General features: G+C 39.0%; 3 protein-coding genes across 9 annotated transcripts in view; 1 reads left to right on the forward strand and 2 right to left on the reverse strand.

Moving 5' to 3' along the window:
* Nucleotides 1-6,805: 6,805 nt before the first annotated feature.
* bcl2l16 (BCL2 like 16) lies at nucleotides 6,806-9,916 on the forward strand. Its single transcript, XM_079468536.1, has 3 exons — nucleotides 6,806-6,938; nucleotides 7,124-7,747; nucleotides 8,409-9,916. The coding sequence occupies exons 2-3, from the start codon at nucleotides 7,280-7,282 to the stop codon at nucleotides 8,538-8,540; spliced, it is 600 nt and encodes a 199-aa protein (XP_079324662.1). The 5' UTR covers nucleotides 6,806-6,938; nucleotides 7,124-7,279; the 3' UTR covers nucleotides 8,541-9,916.
* A 68-nt stretch (nucleotides 9,917-9,984) lies between these two features.
* Nucleotides 9,985-13,510, reverse strand: tubb2b (tubulin, beta 2b). The gene is made up of 4 exons (XM_079467761.1): nucleotides 13,350-13,510; nucleotides 12,069-12,177; nucleotides 11,868-11,978; nucleotides 9,985-11,784 (listed from the first exon to the last, which is right to left on the reverse strand). Exons 1-4 carry the CDS (start codon nucleotides 13,404-13,406, stop codon nucleotides 10,724-10,726), a joined length of 1,338 nt encoding a protein of 445 aa, XP_079323887.1. The 5' UTR covers nucleotides 13,407-13,510; the 3' UTR covers nucleotides 9,985-10,723.
* An 8,284-nt stretch (nucleotides 13,511-21,794) lies between these two features.
* fgf17 (fibroblast growth factor 17) overlaps nucleotides 21,795-23,879 on the reverse strand; it is a 30,746-nt gene continuing 28,661 nt past the window's right edge. For 5 of the 7 annotated variants that reach the window (XM_079467002.1, XM_079466999.1, XM_079467001.1 and 2 more), the window contains one exon: nucleotides 21,800-22,444. In XM_079467002.1, the coding sequence (XP_079323128.1) occupies nucleotides 22,154-22,444 (291 nt within the window). In that variant the 3' untranslated portion in view covers nucleotides 21,800-22,153. Of the gene's footprint in view, nucleotides 22,445-23,879 lie in introns of all 7 variants that reach the window. The other 2 variants (XM_079467003.1, XM_079466998.1) reach the window with 2 other exon arrangements.

The following is a 23,879-nucleotide window of genomic DNA, read 5'->3' on the forward strand; positions in this document are numbered from 1 at the left end:
ACATTTTATTACTTAAAACAAAATCAATATTTACCTTCAAAATGGTAAGCTTACAATAATGATTTATTATCTAAAATGTTGCATTTAATGGGAAATGTCAGTTTGACATCATTTGACCAACTCACGTTAAGATAATGACGTAAAGTACCTGAATTATTTTTCTATCAAAGAATAATTGCAATAGAGAGGCAAAAGTTACGGGTTGTGAATATGAAAGGACGCATATGCCACCTTAAAAGAGGTGATTTTTAATCAAGTCAGTGATTTGAAATTAGTAATTTCTCATTATTGACTTGTGTTTTTGGTGCAATACAATACATTTTAAGGAAGAAAAATCTCATAACTGTTGATCTGCCCCTCCTTTCTAAAACGTGTAGATTTGTACAAAAGTCATCGCTCTGGAAAGCGCAGTGTGTTGTAATTGACTGAATACCTCAAGCGTGTGGAGGAAATGTAAAGCCCCTTACCATACCAGCAAACTTCCAAGACCAGGACGATTGTCAGTTCATCTGTCCTATCACTTGGAGACGTTTGGCAACAGTTCAACGATCATCAGTTAGCCACCCACTCAGAGTGGATTCGCATAAAACCGGTTATAATAAATGGCATAAATACAAGTACATAAGTGCATAAAGAGTTAAACCAGCACCGGTTTGCCTTCAAACTTAGTTAGGAGAATGAAACAAACCGATCAACCAGAAGGACACTTTACAGAAGGTATGTTTTCCGCTGTCACATTTCAGCTGCAGCACTACCGCTGCAATAACCTTCTTCTTTGCGTGTACATTTGGCCGGCGTCATGCAAACATTACCACAAACTGACGTAGACATGTGGGGGCGTGATTGATCAATGCATTTAAGACAGATCTACTTCATGTTTCTGTTTTAGTTAGAGTAAATCATTTTGTGCAAAACTTTGAGTTTTGTGACTTTGGACATCTTATACATGCACAAACGGGAACCAGGGCTCTAGACTGCAACCAAATGGTCGCATTTTGCAAAATCTTTTCCTGCCGGTGCGACCAGTTTTTCTTAACGTTTGCACCGGTACGACAATGTATCATTTTTGCCCATTATAAATTTAATGCGCAGAAATGTTATGTTGCGCATCACTTCTTCATTTTCGTCTCCTCTCCTTCAACTATTTGAGTATCTAACAGTACCCCCGCCCCCAAGACATAATGTCATGTGCAGGTGTAAGGGGCGCATTTAATGCTATGATGAAACAGAGGTACCTACGGAGCATACGAGTGCAAACTTGCAGAAATGAAATAAATCTGTTTAGCCAATGCCGCCTGGATAAAAAATACTAAGAACAAAACTTTGTTGCGTGTATTGTATGCAGTGTGAAGCTAACGCAAGAGACGCATTTAAACTTTTAGTATTATACCAGTGTATTAAGCTCTCCAACAATACTACTAAGCATACAAAATGTAAACATCACGTTAAATACTTTTTATATATGAGTGCCTATTGAAAAAAGCCAAACATGTGTATCAATACAGCTTTCATGAAGAAAAATCCCTAAAAGCCTTGTTTGAGATACGCGCGCACCCAGGGAGTCAAAGCACAAAATACTAAACTGAGTCAGGTTGACTAAGCTTCATGCTCCGACTCATTTTTTGCACAAAAGTCCTTCAAGTTTTCTGCTCTTTTTGTGCTTCAACTGACAAGTATTCCAACTGAAACAGCACAATCTAAACAGCGCCCGTCCCTTTCACTACATCACCATGTCACTTATCTTTCATACACTGTATATCTTCCATTCTCTTCATGCTGCTCTTAATGTGTCAATTGTAAGACTTAGCTATTGTTTGAGCTTAGCACTGGAGACCTAGCGAGGCCATTAGCCTAGCAGCAAGTCCCATACATCTAAATTACACTCTTTCATGCCCCTATTCTTCAAATAATAACACAGGGAAAATTCACCCCTCTTTTCTTCCGTTCGATGCTGCGCTCCACTTTACGAAAAGAGCGATTTAGAGATGGGATGAACTGGGGTTTCAGATAAGTGAAAGGTGTATGGGGGGGAAGGGAAATTGGTAGGCGCCCTTGGTGCGATACAATAAAAACATCCTGTAATTTGCTGTGACATACTCTTCTGTCTGTCAAATCAGACACGGCCAGTTACTGAAGTGTACTTTATTCCGCTTTTATACCTTCTTTTTCCTCCCTCTGTGTTACAAGATGATTATTGACGTCTTCTAAGCCATTTTTAAAATCTTAGCAAATGGTGAAGGTTACGGGGAATAAAAGCATCACAGGCGTGCCAGGAACTAAACAAAACAGCTTGTCAAACTTATCTAGAAGAACATTACGTTGGCATTCACTTACACAGCCCATATGAAACCGAAGAGCCAAGGCTGTTGTGTTTACAGAGAAAAAAGGAGATAAATCCACAGGTAGGATTCAGTACAATGCCTTTTTTATATCTTAATTTATGCATTTACATTAATGCATTTGGAAGATTAAAAGCTTATTCATTTGGAAAATCTAAAGGAACCTACAATGAAATGTGTGCACTCCCTGGGATTCAAACCTATGACCTTCGCCCGCACTGTAAAAACAATCTTTCAAAAAATCTGAAATCTTCGTAAAAGAACAGTTTACAGGATGTGAGGATGGATATCGATCATTTTCACCCGTTTTTCATGTAACGTTGCTTTATTTTTCTGGAATCTCAGTTTTTGGCCCTATTTGAAAATTAAACAGTGAAAGAAATATACACCATTTCTTTGTAGGGATGGAGTAAGCGGCTATAATAATGTCCCTCCCCTAACCCCATCCCTAAACCTAACAGTCCCCGGCACGAAAGCAAGTCTACTAAAACGTACGGATAAGATTGCAGGCCTTCATATGAATTAGCCACTCTGTAAAATGGTTATGAATTCCCATAAGATTGTTTTGGGATACTTGTGTTTTTAACAATATTCAAAGAGAACTCACAATTTTAGTTGTTATGCTACCCTATAGTGTTATGTCACAAATTGAATATATATAATATAATAAAGCACAGATGTGCCAATAGGCTTGTGTCATCCTGGAACAGAAGGAGCAAAAGGAGCAAAAGTTTAACACTGCAGCGGTGACTGTGTGTGTGTGTGTGTGTGTGTGTGTGTGTGTGTGTGTCCCCACACTTACCAATGAGGGCTTTGATCTCTATCTTAGCTGGTCCAGGAAATGAGCTCCGTATTAAAATCCTACATGACACACGACCTCAGTGCTGAGCAGATCACGCTGTAAAAACAAAAACACAAATCCCTCTTTCCCTCTCTCGCACAAATGGACACATCTGAGCACAGGAAATTAAAAACCTTTTAAAATTACCCATAAACCACAGAGGCTCTCAAATGAGAAAACAATCGCTGATTATTCACAGGGTTTTATAGTGGAACAGCAGAGAACTTGACGGAGGCTTTCAATCTTGATCACTCTTTATAATGTTTAAAACATATCCACAGCTATACATACAAATATGTACTATAGTAAATACTAAAGTATACAACAGTAATTTATGTGGACAAATATAGGACTATTGTAGAGTAAGAAACGAAGATCACATTTAGGCAAACTATCAATGATACAGTACGGCCCTAATTTATCCATCTGTATGTAAAATGAATGTCATTTGTCAGTTACCTGCCTATAAAAATAATATCATCGTGATATGATCATGAAATGAGGACAACAGACGATTCATACCTGTGCAACTACTGTTCGGGCGGTGCTTACAACTTTAAACCTCTGTATAGAGGTCCATGTGCAAAAAAGGTTAACTTACAGCCTTAAAGGCGGGATGTCTGATTTCCGAATTACGCTTGTCGGGCCGAGTACCAAAACAACCTTGCAGCCACAGTGCACTTGATGGACATTAGTCGAGCTTGAACCTTACTATAGTATTGAAGGTAATGGGACTTTTATTTTGACAGGTCGTCTGGAAAAGTTTTAGTTTCTTTGACGATAGCTTTACTCAAACGGTAAAGTGCTTGTCAAATAAACTCTATGGGGCGGTTTCCCGGACAGGCTTAAGCCTAGTCCCACATTAACTTAAATGTGACGCGTGTCTTGAACGAAAACAACTCACGCTGACATGTCTTAAAATATATCAGTAAGATTCCACGTCCGCATTGAGTTACGTGGACTCAATGGGCTTCGCCATTCATTATGGTCACACACAAACAAGCACAACGACGACAAACGCAGTTCGCACAAACACGCAGCTCTGCCTAACGCACCTTTTCTTATTATTCTCAGCACAGACCGAATTTTTCATATTTTTGCCAAGTTACTTGTCCGGTCGGGCGAGATTCTCACACACACTGACTTGCCCACACAAAACATGAACTCCCCCCGGACAAGCGTCAATGTAGAGACCTGCAGGGTACTATTTTAATAAGCAAAGATAAGAGCTCACAAAAGAATTATTTTGCATTGCATTGCATCAACATTTGTAATAAATAAATCTGCTTGAGTTACTTGATTATTTGAGTAATGTGTTTGAGTAACACATTCTTGATGGTCAGAAATGTGGTGCTTATGATTACTGCCCATGCAATCCAAATAATAGTCACATTACAATACTTTGCCAGCGTAATGAAGGAAACTGGCAGGTATTAAAAGGATGATGTGCACAATCGGAATAACAAAGCTCATTATTAATTATCACTTTTCATTTTTAGAAACCATTTGTTGTTGTAAACGTAATACTTATTTTCAGAAGACCATAACACCAGAAGTCAGTGTTTGCAGTCCATGCACGAGTATAACAATGCCCCCTGGTGGGAAGTGAGTATATGGCTAAAGACAGCACAGTGTCAATAGGGCCACATTACGTTTTTGAACTCAAATGAAGGGGGAACATCTTATGTGCATGACAAATACATTTGTATTTATTTATTTATTCCACGTGTTCCCTCTATCATTGGATTATCGTTTGTTTTTATCATAGTTTGACTACAAATATCATTGGTCCTACTATGTTTACATTACAGAGAACATAGTTGTCTCTGCTTTTACTACAAATACAACAGTTAAACTAGCCTATGCTTACCGCAGTGCTTAGTTTTGTTGAACATTTTTATTTATTTATTTATTTAAAATAAACATTAAAAGACAAACACGACACGCAATTCCATGTACCGTCCTAACTTATATTTCATTTTAAAGAAAGAACACCTGTGCTTATTAATATATATATATATATATATATATATATATATATATATATAAACAAATACCAAAACCAGATGTGTTATATACAAACAAATTTGTGGGTATTTAGAACCACTGCTTACGTCATTTCAGATCCACTGTGAGCCATTTAGCACATCGACCACAGTGCTTTGCTAACTTAGTAGAAAAGGAGAAGAGCCAGTTATAGTGTTTAATACTTTCATAGAAAATCAGACATACCGCCATCTGTCCGCTATTGATAACGTGTGTTGCTGTACATTCTTCGTTAAACACGGATCATTCGGTGCACACTTTTCATTTCTGCCGCTCTTTTTTTACTAATTCGTGTCAAGGCACATGTGAAATAAACAGAGCACGTGGCGTTAGCGCCATCTATTGGATGTAGCCTGTATTGAATTCTGATTTTTTTTTAATTTCTATAGCACATTGTGCATTGTTCCAAAGCAGCTTGACAGGGGAAAATAGAAACCGAAAAACACAAAAAGGTAAAACACAGTACATGGTGTTTTATATAATAAATTAAATTATTCTAGTAAATAATATCTAATGTCAGCATCTCCCGGTGGTTTATTTAGCATATTTTGCATTTAAGTGAATGCCTGTGCTGAAAACATGTGTCTTTAATCCAGATTTAAATTGGGCGAGTGTGTCTGATCCTCGAAAAGTGTCGGGAAGGTTATTCCAGAGTTTAGGTGCTATGTTTGAGAAAGCTCGACCCCCTTCTGTGGATTTAGTTATTCTGGGTGTTATCAAAAGTCCTGAGTTTTGAGATCTTAGAGAGCGTGATGGCTTGTAGTGTGATAGAAGCTCTGTTAGGTGGACCTTTGTATTGCACCAAAACAGACATTTTGATAACTCACGTGCAATATTTAATACATTTGATTAAAGGTATAATTTCCCTATCGTTTCACATGCATATATGTAGCATGAAAAGCATTAAAATCATTTACATAAACTGGATATTACAACCATGAGCATAACCATTTTTGTTATTATTAAGCTGTTATTTTACAATCAATTCCGTTGATCACCAGGAAAGTGCATCTGTTGCATTGCTTTGTAGATTCACATTTTAGCTCACAAAAAAAATATACAGGTGAAAAATGAGCTTTCAAAGACAACGTCCAAATTAATAATGCTTTATAGAAATGATATAACCCTCCATAAAAGTTCCCCTATTATGGATCATGATTTAATAACTTAGATTATTGAAATCAATTTAATACCACACAATCGATTATATCGGAAATCCTTTTGTACCAGTATCTGGTTGACACTCCAACATAGTGGGTTGTTTTTAACAACCATTTAACATTTTGCCCTAGAGCCACAGTGTTTTCCAACTCTCCCTCTGCTTCTCAATGCTCACTTATACACTTATTTTGGCCATGATCGTGAAAATATGATATGATGACAGCTCCCAAATTAAATAAGTTATGGTGGGAAGGAGAGTTTTGGGAGTGGTTTGTACGCGGGTTGCAGTTCTTGTCTGTAAGCTCCAGCATGTTGAGGAGTATTTATAGCTGTTCCCATGCAAGTGCGAGTGTCATATCCCAAATGCATGCAATACGCTTCGGCTTCTGTATCTGTTACAGACAAGGAAGCTAAATATAGTCGGGAGTCAACGACAGCATGCACATGCAACACACACTTCGGCTTATTCCAGTTGTACATTGTAACTTTTTCTGCTGTTAGCTAACCTGCTTGTTTACTAATGGCATGATTCACATCTAACTGCAAGAAAGGTGAGTCAATGAACGCCGTGGGGTGTGTATGTGTCAGTGTCCGATTCAATATTTGCCGAGTGTGATATTGTACTTGAGGCTAACCTATCATTTTAAAGAATACATACAGTACTAAATATAGAATAGTGTGTGTGTACTGTAAATGTGCAAGGATTGGAAGAATCAGCTTTTCTATTCATTCACAGTAATCTGAACCATCAGTCCTGAGTGAGGAATATAACCGACAGGAGTTTATGTAAACAACTTATATCTGAATGAGAGGACGCTAAAGAGAGACTCCTTCGTTGCCTTGACATTATAGTTGTATGTAACTGCCTGTCGTGGGGCAGACCTTTGACATTATGGGACTCTCGGATGACACTGTGATATGTGAGGGCCTGAACAGCCCTGATCCACTGGTGCGTGAGGCCTATCTGATGGCCTATGACTATATCAACTATGTAACGGCCAAACCGGGCGTCTCACCCGGACCGGCACCAACCCGAGTTACCGCTGCCCTCCGTCACGCGGGAGATGAACTGCTCACCCGCTTCCCCATCTTCTTCCGCCGCTGGCCACGCGTCTTCCAAGACGTGACGGAACAAACCGCATGCCCGGTGCTAGTATCCATCCTGGATGAGCACTTTGCACCTACGAGGCGCAGAGATCTCGCCTGGAGTGCCGTGCTGTCCGTTTTTGTTCTGGCCGGCCAATTGGCGCTACACTGCCAGGAGAGAGGTATGCCCGGTGTACTGCCACAGATTCAGGAGTGCGTGGGCAGCTACGTAGAGAGGGTCATCTGCCCGGCAATTAGGGATAAAGGAGGATGGGTGAGTGTCAAGGGTCTCTTTATAAGCCAATGGTAAGCATGTGGTGCTCTGAGACCATGCTGAAGCAGGTCTGATTTGTCGGATAGTTAATAAATATTTCATTTATTAACCCTCGTGACGTCCAATACCTGTATGACTTGCTATCTTCTGTGGAACACAAAAGAAGATATTTTGAGAAATGTAAGTCAACGGGGGCCGATGTTGTTCATTTTTTTAAATATCTGTTTAGCAGAAGAAAGAAAGTCATACAGGTTTAGAGTGACACAACAGGGTGAGTTAGGTAAGAATTTTTTTTTCCAGTAAACTATCCCTTTAAATGGCAGTATATATGGACATTTCTCAAAGTAGTAAGGAGGTATACAGGAATGTATAGAAAACGCACTGAAAAGTGAGTCTTGTATTTGACACCTGCTTTCAGATGTTTCTGAGTGGCAACTTGTAAATCATGTCAATGTTAAATGTGACCAAGGTTTTGAGTAACCTGTCCCTTAATATATCTTATATTATAAAAGCACTCCATTATTTTGGATAAAGAAACCAACATGTGTTCCTTACATAGAACCTATCAATTCTCTATTAATAATGACTGTAGGGTTTCATGTTAGTATATTGTGCCTAAGATAATAAACGTTGTGTCTATTTGTTTGTGTATTGCTCTCAGTCAGGTTTTGTCTTTCGTTTTGGAGAAAAGCAAAATCTTGAAGATCAAGTGAAGAATGTGTGCCGCTGGTCTCTACTCCTGCTGTGTGTTGGGATCTTAAGCTACTTTGTATGGACAAGAAGGAAAACTTAGACCACAGCGCCATCTACTGAGAAAATGTATTAAGGACACTGAATATATCCAGGGGTGCAAACTCATCAGGTTGAAAAACGGTGACAATGATGCGAGCCCCCCATCCCCCCTATGCTACACATATCATTATTACAATGTACATTACACAGAATAGTCCATGGTCTGCTAAAAGTGTCTAAGATAGACAACCACACGAGGAGTTCATTTGCAAAACCAGAAGTTATGAAAATGAAAAAAATTGAGTTATCTTATCTGGTTATGCAAATTAACTCTTCGCATTTACTTCATGGTGCATAACAGCGTCACACAACACAGGATGCCGGTAACCATAGTGACAGATTTAACAGTCAGAACCAAGAATTATTTATTTTTACACAAGAGTAAAAACAACATTTATACTATCTGCCTTGTTTTACTAAACCCTAAACCAAACACTCACACGTGGGTACAGTATGCTACACAAGAGGTTGAGTTGTGACATATGAAAGCTTTTAGACTGTCATATTATAACGTTACGGTAGCGCAACTATTGCGCAGATAGATTTGCTGCGCAAAAACATTACGAATACGAAGCAGTTTGCCGTCAACTCCGCGCACTCAGACGGGTGACATGACGGAGGTAGTTGTCCAGCACACAGCAGGGCTTCTCCTTAAATGCGGTGATTGTGGTTGTCAGTGCGTGTTAACCCTATATTATGTTCTTGGGTCTGCGCCATTACTTTCAAGGCAACCAAACCAGGGCGCCTTTACTTGTTGCTTGGTGACGGTTGTGTTGAAGTAAGTCAGAAATGCGCGGGTGCTGCGCAATTTGACACGCCTCACATCTAAAATTGTTTCGTGAATTAAGCTATATGCGCTCAATCTGCGCAGCATTTAAAACATAACCCACTGGCTATTGATTTGACGTCCTTACCACAACATCTGGACATTACACTCACAATTTCATTCTCCGCGACAGCGTCCGAAAACCCCCTCAACCGGTTGTGGCTAGAAGGGATACAGCAACGGCCGGAAGTGATGCAAAATATCGCTATAAATTTACAACAAATTACATTAGCTAACGCCTACACATACCCAACATTACGATTATAAAAATGGTAATTAACTGTTGTCAGCGTGATAATTATGCGGTATGGAAGTGCGCATGCCCATCGAGGTAGTCGTCTCCCTACCACTCCCATTTTCAACCTCATCGAATGTAGACGAACCACAACAATGACCCATACTGGATCCAAAAAGGTGAATTTCGCTGAAAGGAGAGAAGTTTGCATCCCTGGTATCTATGATGGGCTTGGCTGAAATATGTATTGTATACATTTCCCTGTAACTACATTTCTTTAACGGACCCGTTATAAAAGTACTGAATATACAGAATCTAATATCTGTTTGATTACAAATGATTTCAATTGAAAACGATCAAATCAGGACAACACGGAGAAGATTTAGTAAATATCAAAGTTAGATTGAAAGGTTTATGCTTGAAATCTGTTTTAATACATGAGAATCCCATAGTTCCAAAAAGACAAACTAAAGTGGGACATAAAGGCAGCACAGCAAATAAAGGAATTTCTTAATGCTGCAAAAGCACCAATCACACAATTGCTGGTATTTGGAATTCTTGTTTCAAGTTTAACAAAGATCAGTTGGAGCATGATAATATAAATGTTAAAATCAGCATAGCGCCATTATAAAACCTTACCTCACCTTTTTTTATATCATTTCGCCTAGCTCAGAGGGTGCTTTGGGTTCAAGCAAAGATGAGGTAAGGTTCCTCCCCTCAGACAGCACAACAAATATGCTTAATCAGCAAACATACCAATAGGATCTCATGAATAAGCATTCTTATCATCAAAAGCAGCTAAGTAATAATGACTTGTATTGTACACAAAATTATATGCCATTTTGACTTGATGTCTGAAGCACTCTTAAACAGGTTTGACTGATTTATCAAACCAGAAGACAATAGCCAACTTAATTTACCCTTGCAGGTGTAAATCTGTGAAATAAAGATTCAGACCCTTTAACAAAAGAAAAAGCCTTTTAATGACATCTGTACAGACAAGAGGCAAAAACAGAAGTGAAACCACTTAAAAGAAAAAACAGGACATTGAGTTTTGGAAAGATTTTTCTTAAACGGCAGCAAAATGATACAGCCAAGAAAACACACATATATATTAAGAGATTTAAGCCAGCTCTTCCTCTCCCTCTTCCTCAAATTCTCCCTCCTCCTCTGCAGTGGCCTCCTGGTACTGCTGGTACTCAGACACCAGATCATTCATGTTGCTCTCGGCCTCAGTGAACTCCATCTCATCCATACCTTCACCAGTGTACCAATGGAGGAAAGCCTTACGCCTGAACATGGCCGTGAATTGCTCTGAAATGCGTTTGAAGAGCTCCTGGATGGCCGTGCTGTTGCCAATGAAGGTGGCGGCCATCTTGAGACCCCTCGGTGGGATGTCGCAGACAGCGGTCTTCACGTTGTTGGGGATCCATTCAACGAAGTAGCTGCTGTTTTTGTTCTGAACGTTGAGCATCTGCTCGTCCACCTCCTTCATGGACATGCGGCCACGGAAGATGGCAGCAACTGTGAGGTAGCGGCCGTGACGTGGGTCGCAGGCGGCCATCATGTTCTTGGCATCAAACATCTGCTGCGTGAGCTCAGGAACGGTCAGGGCGCGGTACTGCTGGCTCCCTCTGCTGGTGAGAGGAGCAAAGCCAGGCATGAAGAAGTGAAGACGAGGGAAGGGCACCATGTTGACAGCCAGCTTACGCAGATCGGCATTGAGCTGGCCAGGGAACCTAAGGCAGGTGGTCACACCACTCATGGTGGCAGAGACTAGATGATTCAGGTCACCGTACGAGGGTGTGGTGAGTTTGAGGGTGCGGAAGCAGATGTCATACAGAGCTTCATTGTCGATGCAGTAGGTCTCGTCAGTGTTCTCGACCAGCTGGTGGACAGACAGTGTGGCGTTGTAAGGCTCCACTACAGTATCGGACACCTTAGGGGAAGGCACAACGCTGAAGGTGTTCATGATACGATCGGGGTACTCTTCGCGGATCTTGCTAATGAGCAGGGTACCCATGCCGGACCCGGTACCTCCACCGAGAGAGTGGGTGAGCTGGAAGCCCTGAAGGCAGTCACAACTTTCTGCCTCTTTGCGGACTACATCTAGGACAGAGTCCACCAGCTCTGCGCCTTCTGTGTAATGGCCTTTTGCCCAGTTGTTACCAGCACCACTCTGGCCTGTTACACAAAGTAAAAACATGAAATTTCCTTCTATAAAAATATGCAAATGTAGGAAAATGATAAATAAGACCGATACTAACCAAAAACAAAGTTGTCTGGTCTGAAAATCTGACCAAAGGGGCCGGACCTCACAGAGTCCATGGTACCAGGTTCCAAGTCCACCAACACAGCACGGGGCACATATTTGCCACCTAAAATAACACAAAGGATTTGGTTTGTGAAGCCAATTTCAATTTCTTAAATCACACTTTAAACACAGCAGGTATTTATTGGGGATGTACCTGATGCCTCGTTGTAATAGACATTGATTCTATCGAGCTGGAGATCACTGTCGCCATGGTAAGTGCCGGTGGGATCAATTCCATGTTCATCACTGATAACCTCCCAGAACTAAAAAAAATAAATTCATTAAATACAGTTCCCATAATCAAACACAGGCCATTATAAAACCTGACCATTAAACAAAATTGACAGCCTTATACATTTAGAGACCACTATTAGTCATACCACATTGTGTTTAAAGGATGTTTTGCGTCATCACCGTCTAAAAACATTTTTTTAATAAAAACATTAAACGGTCAAGAAGCGTGGGAATCATGATTTACGATCTAGATGGTAGAATATGCAACCATTTATTTTTTACTTCGATTAGAGTGGTGATCGATTTACGTCGATACAGATGATCGAGTAACCGGGCAGAGAACTATTAGATTATAGGTTAACACGAGGCGCATTGTGCGTCCACATGCTCACACAAAAGGCGCCACTTGTTCTCAAACTCTCGCGAGAGCTTGTCAATTTCCAAACGTTTGGTCTTACGCGTTTCATAATTAGCATATCTACTTCTAGTCCGTGTTTATTTCGCTCATATGTAACCGCATAAGCGCTTTTATAATTCATAATTTGAAAAGTCGCGCGCGCGGCACGCACACCGGTTGGCTGTCGTCCATTAAACGCGCGCTCTTTGAAAATTCTGCCTGCGTCACAAGACAATCCGTCACTTCCGCTAGAAATTGGGGCGCGTTAATGCGCTATCGATTTTTTTGAGAAATGATTTTAACCAAAAAAACTAAATATATCTTTTGAATCGAAACTATGTTGGGTGATCTGGGTAGTATTATGTCACACAGACGTTCACATTTAAGTAGTAACGTTATATAACGTTGAAAGCATGTGGACCGGAGCACTTCCCTTTGTCGCAGTGCGTCTCACAAAGGGAAGTTCCCGGCAGAAACCGACACAAATGAACAGTTGGCACGAAAGCCTTTGCTTTGGACAATAATTGCGAAAGATTGATGATCTACCTTTTAAAACGTTTTGATGAACAATCCTTAGATAAATCATTTAAATAAGCAAGGACATAGCTGACTAGGCTCATTCAAACACGATCAGACTGCTCATTGTTCAACTGCTCGTGTCGTAAGTTGACACTGAATTACTATTAAATTAGGAAATTTATGCAAAGAACCTTTGTAGCTCGAAAGAAAACTACATACAAGACCACGATATTTAAAAAAACAATATTTTTAAAATTATATAAACGTAAAAGTCAAAATGCAGACCTTAGCGCCAATCTGGTTACCACACTGTCCGGCTTGAAGATGCACGATTTCCCTCATTTTTTCTGCTCGAAGGATTTATGGATAAGAAGAAGCTACACACCCTTTTCTTTCTTCAACTGGGTTGAAAGGACGAACATCCCCCATATAAATACACTGCTTTTGCTCCGCCCCGACACTATGTTTCAGCATTTGATTGGATGCCTGTTTAAAAGCCCGCCCTATGTTGCCCTTCTGTCAAATCGCAACGAAGAGAGAACATTTCGATTGGCCCTCATCTACTATCAATCACATTGAATGTCAACGTATGATTTTCTTAAAGCAACAATTTGATGTGTTGACGTCGACTCCTCTGATGCAAAGCCCCGCTATGAAGTTCACGTAAATCGAGAAACATACGAGAAATGGTCCCGTTGATCTGGAAACATCTTTATGATGCAGAATTTATGTGTGTCACTGTGTAGGCTTTCTGCCAAAAGCGCAATAAAAACAGCTCAATATCATAACAGGAAGCGGAGTCGAGTTTCAAGCCATTATTTCCCCTTAAAACATGTTTAAAGAAAACAATAAATACAAAACTATAATCAAAAATGTTTAACAAGAAAGCACTGATTTCATTTCCAGTGTCTGCAAAACAAAATAAGCAAATAGTATGGCATCGTTTTGCATTTGTTCTGCATCTACCTGTGTTACAGGCCTCTTTTGGCATGACGTATTCTTAAACATATTGCCTTGTATTGGTCTCTCCATCCCCTTCCTGCATTTTCTGGCTTTGGTCATTTAAATACTGCACAGTGCCCATATGACATACAGCTCAGAGAGGGTTGAAGATGACATAGTAAGAGGCTTCTTTATGTTCCGTCAGAGCCTGCGAGCATATCACGCACATCATATTTGCAATATGATGTTTATTCATGATTTGTCCGCACAAACCCCCTTTGTATAACCATAAGTTAGTTTAATCAAAATGACAAATGGCATGCACGTGTATCTTTTGATAGACTTTGTTTTTCACTGACAGCACACATGTGGTCTGTGTCTAGTTGGATTATTAAAAATGTATTTGACTACAGTAGAGAGAATGCAGGGTAATATAATCAGGCCTGACACACAGTTGATGTGACTTAGACTGTGAGAATGAGGGTTTGCCCAGGTCCTCTGCATCACTCAGAAAGGCTTTGGGCCTTAGGGGTTTTACCGGGTTGACCGGATAAGGCAGGATATATAGTTGCAGAAGCAGATGGCAGTTTGCTGCTTTTGTGATTTGAGTTCTTTGAAGTATTCTCATTGTATTGACAACATGCATGCTCATATTGTACAATTGTATCTAAGACAAATCACGGGCTGCTGAGTAATACACTCAATGGTTGCAATTGAAGAACAATTGGTTAGTGAATGCGACAGAGTCATATTACCAGATTTAATTCTCCACTTAAATGAGTCATAATTGTTTAATAAAGTTCTTTTGATTTTTATGAGTCTTAGCATTAGGAGTTTAAAGCCCTATACAGAATGAAATAAAAATAAAGTTAGCACGATTGCCTTAAAAGCTTTATTTACGGATGAGGCTCAAAGAGCTCAGCTTTACGCTCATTTGAATGCATAAGAGTGTCTAAGTAAATGGTTTCTCGGGCAATGTTTGAGTAAAGGAGGGTGGAGTACGTTTAAAGGTAAAAAGGAAATAAAACTGGGTAAGAATGTAACAAAGCAACACTGAAATAGTTGTAATGTATCCGTGTACTATGTGTTGTGAAGATTTCACTTAAATGCCTTCAGTATTGACAAATATTTACCGGCCTCTTTTTTCGTTATGTACCATTACTGATTTCCAGAGGCACATGTTCATTCAAATATTCAGATTTGTGGTCAACGAATTTCATCCGGATGCCTTTCGTACTAACTGTGGTCACATTTTCTGTCCTTTCTGTAAAGGATTTATCCCTTTCTATGATTTCATATTTACATTTTTTATTAAATTGAAATAATGGTCTCTTTCTCTGAAACATCGCTCTTTTTCGGCCACAGGGGTTTTGCATATTGCTAACCAATAACCAAATAGCCATATGGATCTGCCACCATTCAGATGCTTTGATCAATTCTCATTTCAATATAAAATTAGTAAGTCACGTCCGTCATTTTGTCTTTTTAAGTAGCCTATTTTACTACGACACATCACACTCCACAAGTAAAATACACCGTAAACTGGAATTTACATGAAACCTGGGTGATCATCTTTCCATGCATAGCACTCCATATTCCTCATAAATGGGCACGTGAGAGTTTGTGCATTTTAATTCACAGAATTCCTACAAAGTATCTTGTCTCAAAAATGTGTCCTATTTTGTCCTATTTCCCTTATCTTTAACATATATCTCTGACTGATATTTTTCTGATGTCTGGTCATGTTTTGACTGAAAACGTAACGCTTGATTTGCCCAGAGACATTCATTGAACACACCCTGTCTATCTATCTGTTTCCACGCCTTGCTCAAAAACAAAACCTGTGACAATTTTCAAAATTGACAAAGATGATAGCACGCTCATTTACTAAACACTTTCCTTTTGTTTCAGCGATGACTGCACTTCAAAAGAAGAAGTCACGTCATGTGTCATGCCTTTTCATCATTCGATCCTCGCTCACCATTTTTCAAAAACATTTTTGTCTGCTAAATGAATTTCAAACACAATGAACTTTAAAGGTGTGATTATTATTCTGTTTAAGTGTGTGAATTGCTGTGGATAACAACAGCTTAGAACATTGTAGCTTTCATCACAACGACCAGATCAACGTCCAATTCGATAGAGATGACCTGAGGTGAGAGAGTGACTGTCACTCGTCCCTGTTGTCCCTGACCCGGCACATGTGTTTCTAGCATCCTGCTAGGTCAGAGATCACCTTTAGATTCACTTTTTGTAAAAGTGTAAGACAGAATTCAAAACTTAAAACGAGACAAAACACACCGTACAGAGAAGAGAGTGACGCGAATTACGTTCTGGTGTTTCGCAATGCAAAAATATGACAAAAATGTGAAATCGTAAGTGGATTTGAGTTTCTAATATTGTTCCATAAACACCCCTATTGTGTACTCTTAAGCCTGTGTGTGCTTGTTAATCCGACGAATCAGATATTAAGGAGCTGGAATATAATGCTGCTAGTCTGAAGTTTCAGTGTGAAATATATTGCTTGGGAACAGCTGTCTCGCATTGAGCAGCAGAGAGGAAATTCACAAAGAGCCGACAGGATGATATCAGGTTCCATTATAAACATCATCAGTATGCCATTATCTGCAGTCCACCACTGTACATAATGCAGTAAAACCTCAGTGTGATGTAAGAGCTTTGTGCACTTAAGAGCGTTGTTCACTATTCAGGGATCGTCCCATTAACCCTTGGTATTTTCCTCTGATACAGTAAAGCCGCCCATCCCCCCACAGCATTAGCTCCTAGCGATAGCCTGAGTCATAGCCTTGGGTCTATTCCCTCAATGGACTTAGTCAGCTGTTCTAGTCACAGGCTGCTAGGCCACATAGAAGGCTTCATACACAACGTAGAAGAGCAATCGGCCTCTAAAACACGGATGTCCCTCTTTCAGTGTTGTAAATCAGAGTAAAGTGGGAGGCTATATGGCAAGAGAACAACGCAGTAATTCATCTGGGGCGAGGCCGTGCTTATGAAACGGTCCATAGATTTAAAGGGACAGAGTCAGAGAATGAAACCATCAACATCTAAACTACCACATGCATTGCATAACACAGCATCCCGATTCAAACGGAGCCCGACATGACCTCTGCGCCACATTCTGTAAATACTATAGGAGGCTTGAGAATTTGCATTTTCAAGCCATGGCAAATTAGCCTTCTGGTTTAGCCAACAATGCTGTGCTAGCTATGGATGCGGTACGTGAAATGAGTCTAGCCATTATAGGACACCACAGTGAAAATGTATGGGTGACCATACATGCCATTTTTCCCGGACACGTCCTGGTCAGGATTTGTCATTGAGGGGTCATTTTTTAAGAAAAGCACACGTTGTATTTCAAGGTAAGAATGAAACTACAATTATCATAATAAATGTTGACTTTACTATAATGTTTTTTTTAACTAAAAAGTGAGAACCTGATGCAGCGGACAAACGCGACCTCCTAAGGACACGCCCGAAATCCTGGCCAGGACAAAATGGCACAAATGGTCCCCCTATAAATGTAAAACATCATCTTGTTGTTTACCTTTCATGCAGCTACAACGTTATGTTGTAACATAGTGTGTAGACAAAATTGATATCTTTGGATAAAAGTATCTGCTATGATACACAGCGCAGAAATATTTTATATATTACCTTTTTAATTATGAACAAAATGTGTTTTTTGCAGGTAGATCCCTGCTGAAGAAACAATAGAACCCCGCCCAAAACACAATAGAACATGTAATGGATATATTGGTTGTAATGGGACCGTATTTTAGTTGTCCATTTATGAGGAATATGTACCGTTATGGATGTGACAATCCAAAAATGGCACTTCACTGAGTATGAAAAATCATAGAGTAAAAATATAACAAACATCATATGGGTATTTGAGCCACCAAATGTTAATATCTGTGCTGTTATGATAAAAACATTTTCATGGAACTGCTCGTATATCAAATAAAACCTTTTTAAATGGTTATAATTTAGAGGTTTTCCTATAAAATGATGGGGCACCTTTTTAAATTCAAGTAAAAATAGCAGGTTAAGGGCAGCATTTGCCATTGAGTTGGAAGAATGACATAAAATCCAGTCTAGGTTGACAAGTTACTAGGTCTTACAACAGCTGACATTAGCTGGACATTGCGGTCACACACACCGAGCAGACGGGGATTAGAAGAGAAGTATTCTCTCAACAGCTGCAGTAAGGCTCAAGATGGCAGGAGGGATATTTACATATGTATGAGCAGTACACCTCTATTGTAGTAAATCATTGACATGTAAGTCAATCGTTCAAAGTATCACCTTTCATATTCAACTATCTCTGGATTGGGTCTTATCAACGTTTGGCTTAAAAGATGAAGCCCCAATGAATCCAAGCCATGCCATTAAAATGGCCGAATCTCTTTTATTTACAGTGGTCAGTGTGCGCTGTGTAGCATCAAGCTATGCGGCGACACAGCTGTGGGGGTTGAAGCTCATTTAAAGCCGCCCACATCTTATTGAATCTCTTGCTGTGCTGGCAGGATAAGAGCTCTGATGATAATGCAAGCGGACCGTCCCACCCTTTTTCTGCATTTCTCCGCCGTCAATGCTGATGAGGCCCTGGAGACGTGATGGACTGAAGACCAGGGATGGTCTGTTTGTGTGTTGCCGAACATTGAATGCTAGTAGAAACCGGTAGATAGTACCGGTAGATTTACTATCTGTAGATAGTACAGATAGTAAAACCGGTCGGCCTCACAATGCACTAGTAGATTTTAGTCGCATGTTTCATCTGATCTTCTGAGGTCCTGATGGGCATTGTTAAGGGATGGATTGGTTGTAGGGGGATGGGTTTGCATCTTTTCAATCAATGGCAAGACCTAGATATGGATCAAGGGTCATAAGTGTGCCATGAGATGCTCGGTAAGGAAGTCATTATAGCAATTGGCCGACATTTCTACATCTGCTGGACTCAACATCATTACTGTGGCCTGCGGTGATTCGCTTTACATATTCACATATGCTACAAATGTGTATCTGTATTTGTGCTTCATTTACTGATTCAAATGCTGGTAACCAGGATTTGTTGGATGCTTCTTCCAAAATGTTTTCTCAGCTTTATCAGAGAGACCATATAAATATGAATATGATAACCAGCATACGCACTGTTGATGAAACTGTGTCAATAGGGATAAACAACACTTCTAATCAAAACCACTCCTTACAAAACAAATATATATTTATTTATGAAAACCAGCAAATCCGTGTGTATTATTCCTTATATTGTAATATATCAACAATGCATTATTCTATATATTTTCAAATAATTCAAATGATTTAATATTTCGGCAGTACGGAGGAAAATATATGTTCTTTGCGTAAGGGACACTACAAAATGATATTATTGAATAACAATTGCATAAAAGTGATGCTGTGCATTACTGTTTATGGAGTCACGACAGTTTGTTCTGTGCTGTACAAACGCATGAAAAGCATTTGGCACAAAAATGCCTCAGCGATGAAGCCTCGCCCAATTTATGTGTTATTATGATGCATACCGGTGGCTCCCTCTAGTGCTTAAAAATGAACATGGCAACACTCCTTGGTTGGTGTTTAATGTAAGAACTACTTAACACTGTGTCAGTAAAATAGACCTACATTTGCTTTATTGTAAAATTAGGGAAATAACTACTGTACTGTTTTGTATGATAAAAACTGCGTTACACTGGAGGTTAATACTGTAGCAAGCACATTCACTGTAGTGTGCAGATTATTAAAAGCAATCTAAAATCATCCACAGGGCGATACAGGCCTTCACCCATTTACTCGTAACCTATGAACCTTCCCAAAGCTCTATATGACTCTCCCCTGTTTTTCTTTTGAATGACAACATAAAATGTAAATGCCTGATGAAAATGTTGATACATTAAGGACCTCTAGAATATGATGGCCCTCAATGTATCACTTCGGGGGAAACATGTGATTTTATTCTTCATTTGAAGTAAAAAAGTCTTAATTGACATGAACAGCAAAGCATTTACTTAAATGCAAATTATGCTAAATAAACGACCGGGAGACTGCATTTATTAGATTTTATATACTGGAATAATTGAATTTATTATATAAAACACCATGTAGTGTGTTTTATCTTTTATCTGTGTTTTAAGGTTTCTATTTTTACGTAACGCTGCTTTGGAACAATGCACATTGTGAAAAGCGCTATAGAAATAAAATTGAATAGTAATTTAGCAATCTGTTTTTTTGTAAAGGTGGCAATTTATCTCAAATTTGGAAGCAAATATATGGTGAAAAAGGATGATATCATTTTTATGAGAGACATTAGCAATCCTTGTTGCATACACGCCAGTGGTGAGTTTCCCCTGAAGTTTGCACGCCTGTTACTCAAGAAATATGAACTGACATTATTTCAAAATAACATTTTAAAACTCATGTCTGATTTTGTTGCCAGAGTCATCACTGATAAGAATCATACAATTACGTTGGTGTTTAAAGTGGATCAACAGTCTGATATCTGCTCTCAACAGGTGCTGGGGTGATTATCCTGCACATGTCAAAACATATGATGAAAATGAAGAGCCTATTCAATTAAAAGTATAAATATGACTTTAATCCGTGATCATTTATATTCAAAGAAAGAAGAAATTGATATGCATTCATTGAATAAACTAAATGACCACGGCAATCTTTTAGCTTAATATGTTAGTCAAGCAGAACACAAATGTTATGCTAAGAGTTCAAAATGACCTTCAAAATAAACCTGTATCATTTAAAAGAAAAAGGACTAGACAAATCATATTGCCTGCAGTGGTAGTGGTCTAGCAGCAGTTGGCAGGAGAGAGCCGTTTGTACTTCTGGAGTTGGTGTGATATACGGTATAAACTCTCAGAGAATGTATTTGTTATCAATATATTGAACCACCTGTCACCTCTGTTAATAAGAGTGTTGCTATTAGAAAAATATCAGTCCATGGACAAGTTTTCTATTTAATAAAAGGGAGATAAACGTGTGGTGTGTATGTGACAGAAAATGACGCAATGCTTAAGAGGCGACATACCTTGATTTATGTTCATTAAAATGCACAAACCAGAAGCAATAATACCCAACACATGGAAAAGGGATGGCTGTTCATAAAAAACAAATATGTAAAATAGATGGATTTGATCCTTAAAGCACACTTCACTAAATTCATGATTAAAAATATCTAGGGTCAACCACCAAATGTTGACATGATCTTCCTTGGTGAGGTTGACATTTGTACGGAATTTCACAGATGTTGATATTTTTACTTCACTTTGGCCCTAACATTGTGTCATACTTATATACATTTCGCCGTTGGTTGATAAACGTGCTAATCACAAACATAAAAGGTTGTTCTGTTGTAAGCAAGGGCCCAACTTGCAAAAACCTTTACTCATTCGGCTCCCCTGTGGTGGAATGAACTGTCAGCATCCTTTACAACTTTTAAAAAACAGCTCAAAACATACCCGTTCCGCATTTATTTGACTAACCAATAACTGTCTGTCTTGTGTCTTAAAAAAAGGTGCTCATTCTCTCCCATGCTTACTCCAGCTTTAATCCTTCTAGTATGGCGGTACTGTTTAGCGTGCTGACAAAATGTTTAAACGCTCTCCTACTTGCAACTTGCTTTGGATGAAAGCGTCTGCCGAACGATTACATAAATAAAAATAAATAAACTTAATTTTAAGTTTGGTATTGAGAAAACGTCTTGGAGGTGTTCTTCGCAAAATAAACAATGAGAATCATCTGCATACTCTGTGCATTTATTATCCAATCCATTCAAGACACATGAGGTAAAGCCAAACATTTTTGGTTGAATGTGATTTCTATTAAAGGTAAATTGCTTTTATTGTGTTTAATATTGAGCACTATGTCATAGAGTCTTTACAGAATGCTCACGTAGCACACATACAAATTCCATTTTAATTAAATATATACATTCTCTTTTACTATCTTACCATATTTACACGTCACCCCTTTAAAATGCGCATCCATTCAGTGTCATTGGCTTTTTCAAGTCCTTTAAGTACGAAAATATATAAAAATAAAGCTGCATCTTTTTATAATTAAAAGAAAGTCTCATGGGTTTGTGCGCTTCGGCGTTAGGAAGCAGTGTGGGATTTTCTGTTGCGTTTAGCCCGTCGAGTTGGTGGAAAGCTAATGAACTCAAAGTTTTTGGGCTGGTCCGAGTTCGGGAAAGGAAGTGGACCTTTGTGGAGGCGCTTGATGAAGTGAACTTCTCGCTGGTTCTCCCGGGTTTTGGAAGCCTTAATGGGCCGACCCTTCCTGCTGAAGGCCACGTACCAGCCTTCGTATTTAGCGTTCTGGAAAGCAGTGTAGTTGTTCTCCAGCACGATCTCTGTGAAGATGCAGTCCCTTCCTCTGCCGTTGGGCTGTAAACAAAGCAAACAACAATGGAACAGTTAGGTCGTGTTTGTATATAAAGGGAGGAAATACACGTATTTATATTTATTTTATTTGAATTTAATACATTTATTTTTGCTGTGGTAAACAGATATTGTGAGCAGTTCCTGTGGGATTTACAAAGAATTACCTCTGAGTCAAATTAAAATAGCCCATATATGCAACAAACCTGATGTGAATGGTATTTTCGTTTTTTATCGCTTTTTCATAATTTGTTTTATCCTTTATCTTCTTATTATATAATATAATTTTGTTATATAAATTATTTAAAATATTATATTAAATTGGAAATGTATCTACTAGTTTTATAAACTCAAGTTTAACTTTTGTTACTGAATGGTCATAAAATTATAACCATTCCCAGCCTGCCATGTAGTAAAATGCTTTTAAGTTATCCTCTTTAAGTGACACCTTCATACAGAGACTGAAGATGGCGCTGTTTCTATTTCTTCTTCAGTTCACATCATGTAGTACATCACTACAAAACAAGTAAACCTTATGTTAAAAATGATGAGGGAAAACCCCAAGTTCTGAATACAGTATTTGATGTCTAAAAATAACAGATCTTACCAGTCCACTGTCTGGACTGTTTTTTTAGAAAGAGATTTAAAGAAAAATGTTGGACTTCGTACTGACACATATCTGCAAAGATGTTGAAGGTTTACGATTTCATGTAGTTAACTACATTACATAATGCTCCTTCAAATGTCTCTAAATTCATGCACTTCCACATTTCCATGTGGAATTCAAAACACTTTTACAAGAGACTCAAGCTGTGTTATCACTTATCAGTGCTCGACGCCTGTCCTTATTTATTCTTCACCACTGCCCTCATCTTTCAACACAGTTTAGGGGCCAGAATGCGCTCACTGTCTCCATCTAGTTGTCCAGCATCGGTGTCATGAGACCACAGTGCTGTAGACATCTTTTCCACTTCCGTGAAGGAAGAAGTGGCTGGACATCTGCCCAAGCGCAGAATGGGTGTGAAAGAAGTTTCCTCTTCAGGCCTGGCATTTATTTCTCTTAAAGATGTTACAAAGCTTCTCAGTAGCATGAATCTTGCTGTTTATATCTCTGTCCATCTCTACTACACCCTTCTCAAAGAAATACAAAACACATGCTTATACTCCGTCATGTAAAGTCTCTATATTCACTATTCCATTCTTATTAATCTCCCATTTTATTGAAATTTAATAAATAAATGCTATTTTCCTCCCGCGAGTGTTGATTTAAAAGTGTGTCAACAATGTCAGAAAGGTCCTAAAGTATATTTTCCTGCAACACTCTTCAAAATAACGCCGCTGCCGCATAGAGAAACCGTGTTTGGTTCCCCAAAAAATCATTCGGTGACTTGTATGAGTTCTATAGGTGTTAAAGGGAAGTATGCAACCAGTCCAACATGTT

The sequence above is a fragment of the Barbatula barbatula genome (assembly GCF_947034865.1).
Source record: "Barbatula barbatula genome assembly, chromosome: 11".
In the NCBI taxonomy this organism is placed as follows: domain Eukaryota; kingdom Metazoa; phylum Chordata; class Actinopteri; order Cypriniformes; family Nemacheilidae; genus Barbatula; species Barbatula barbatula.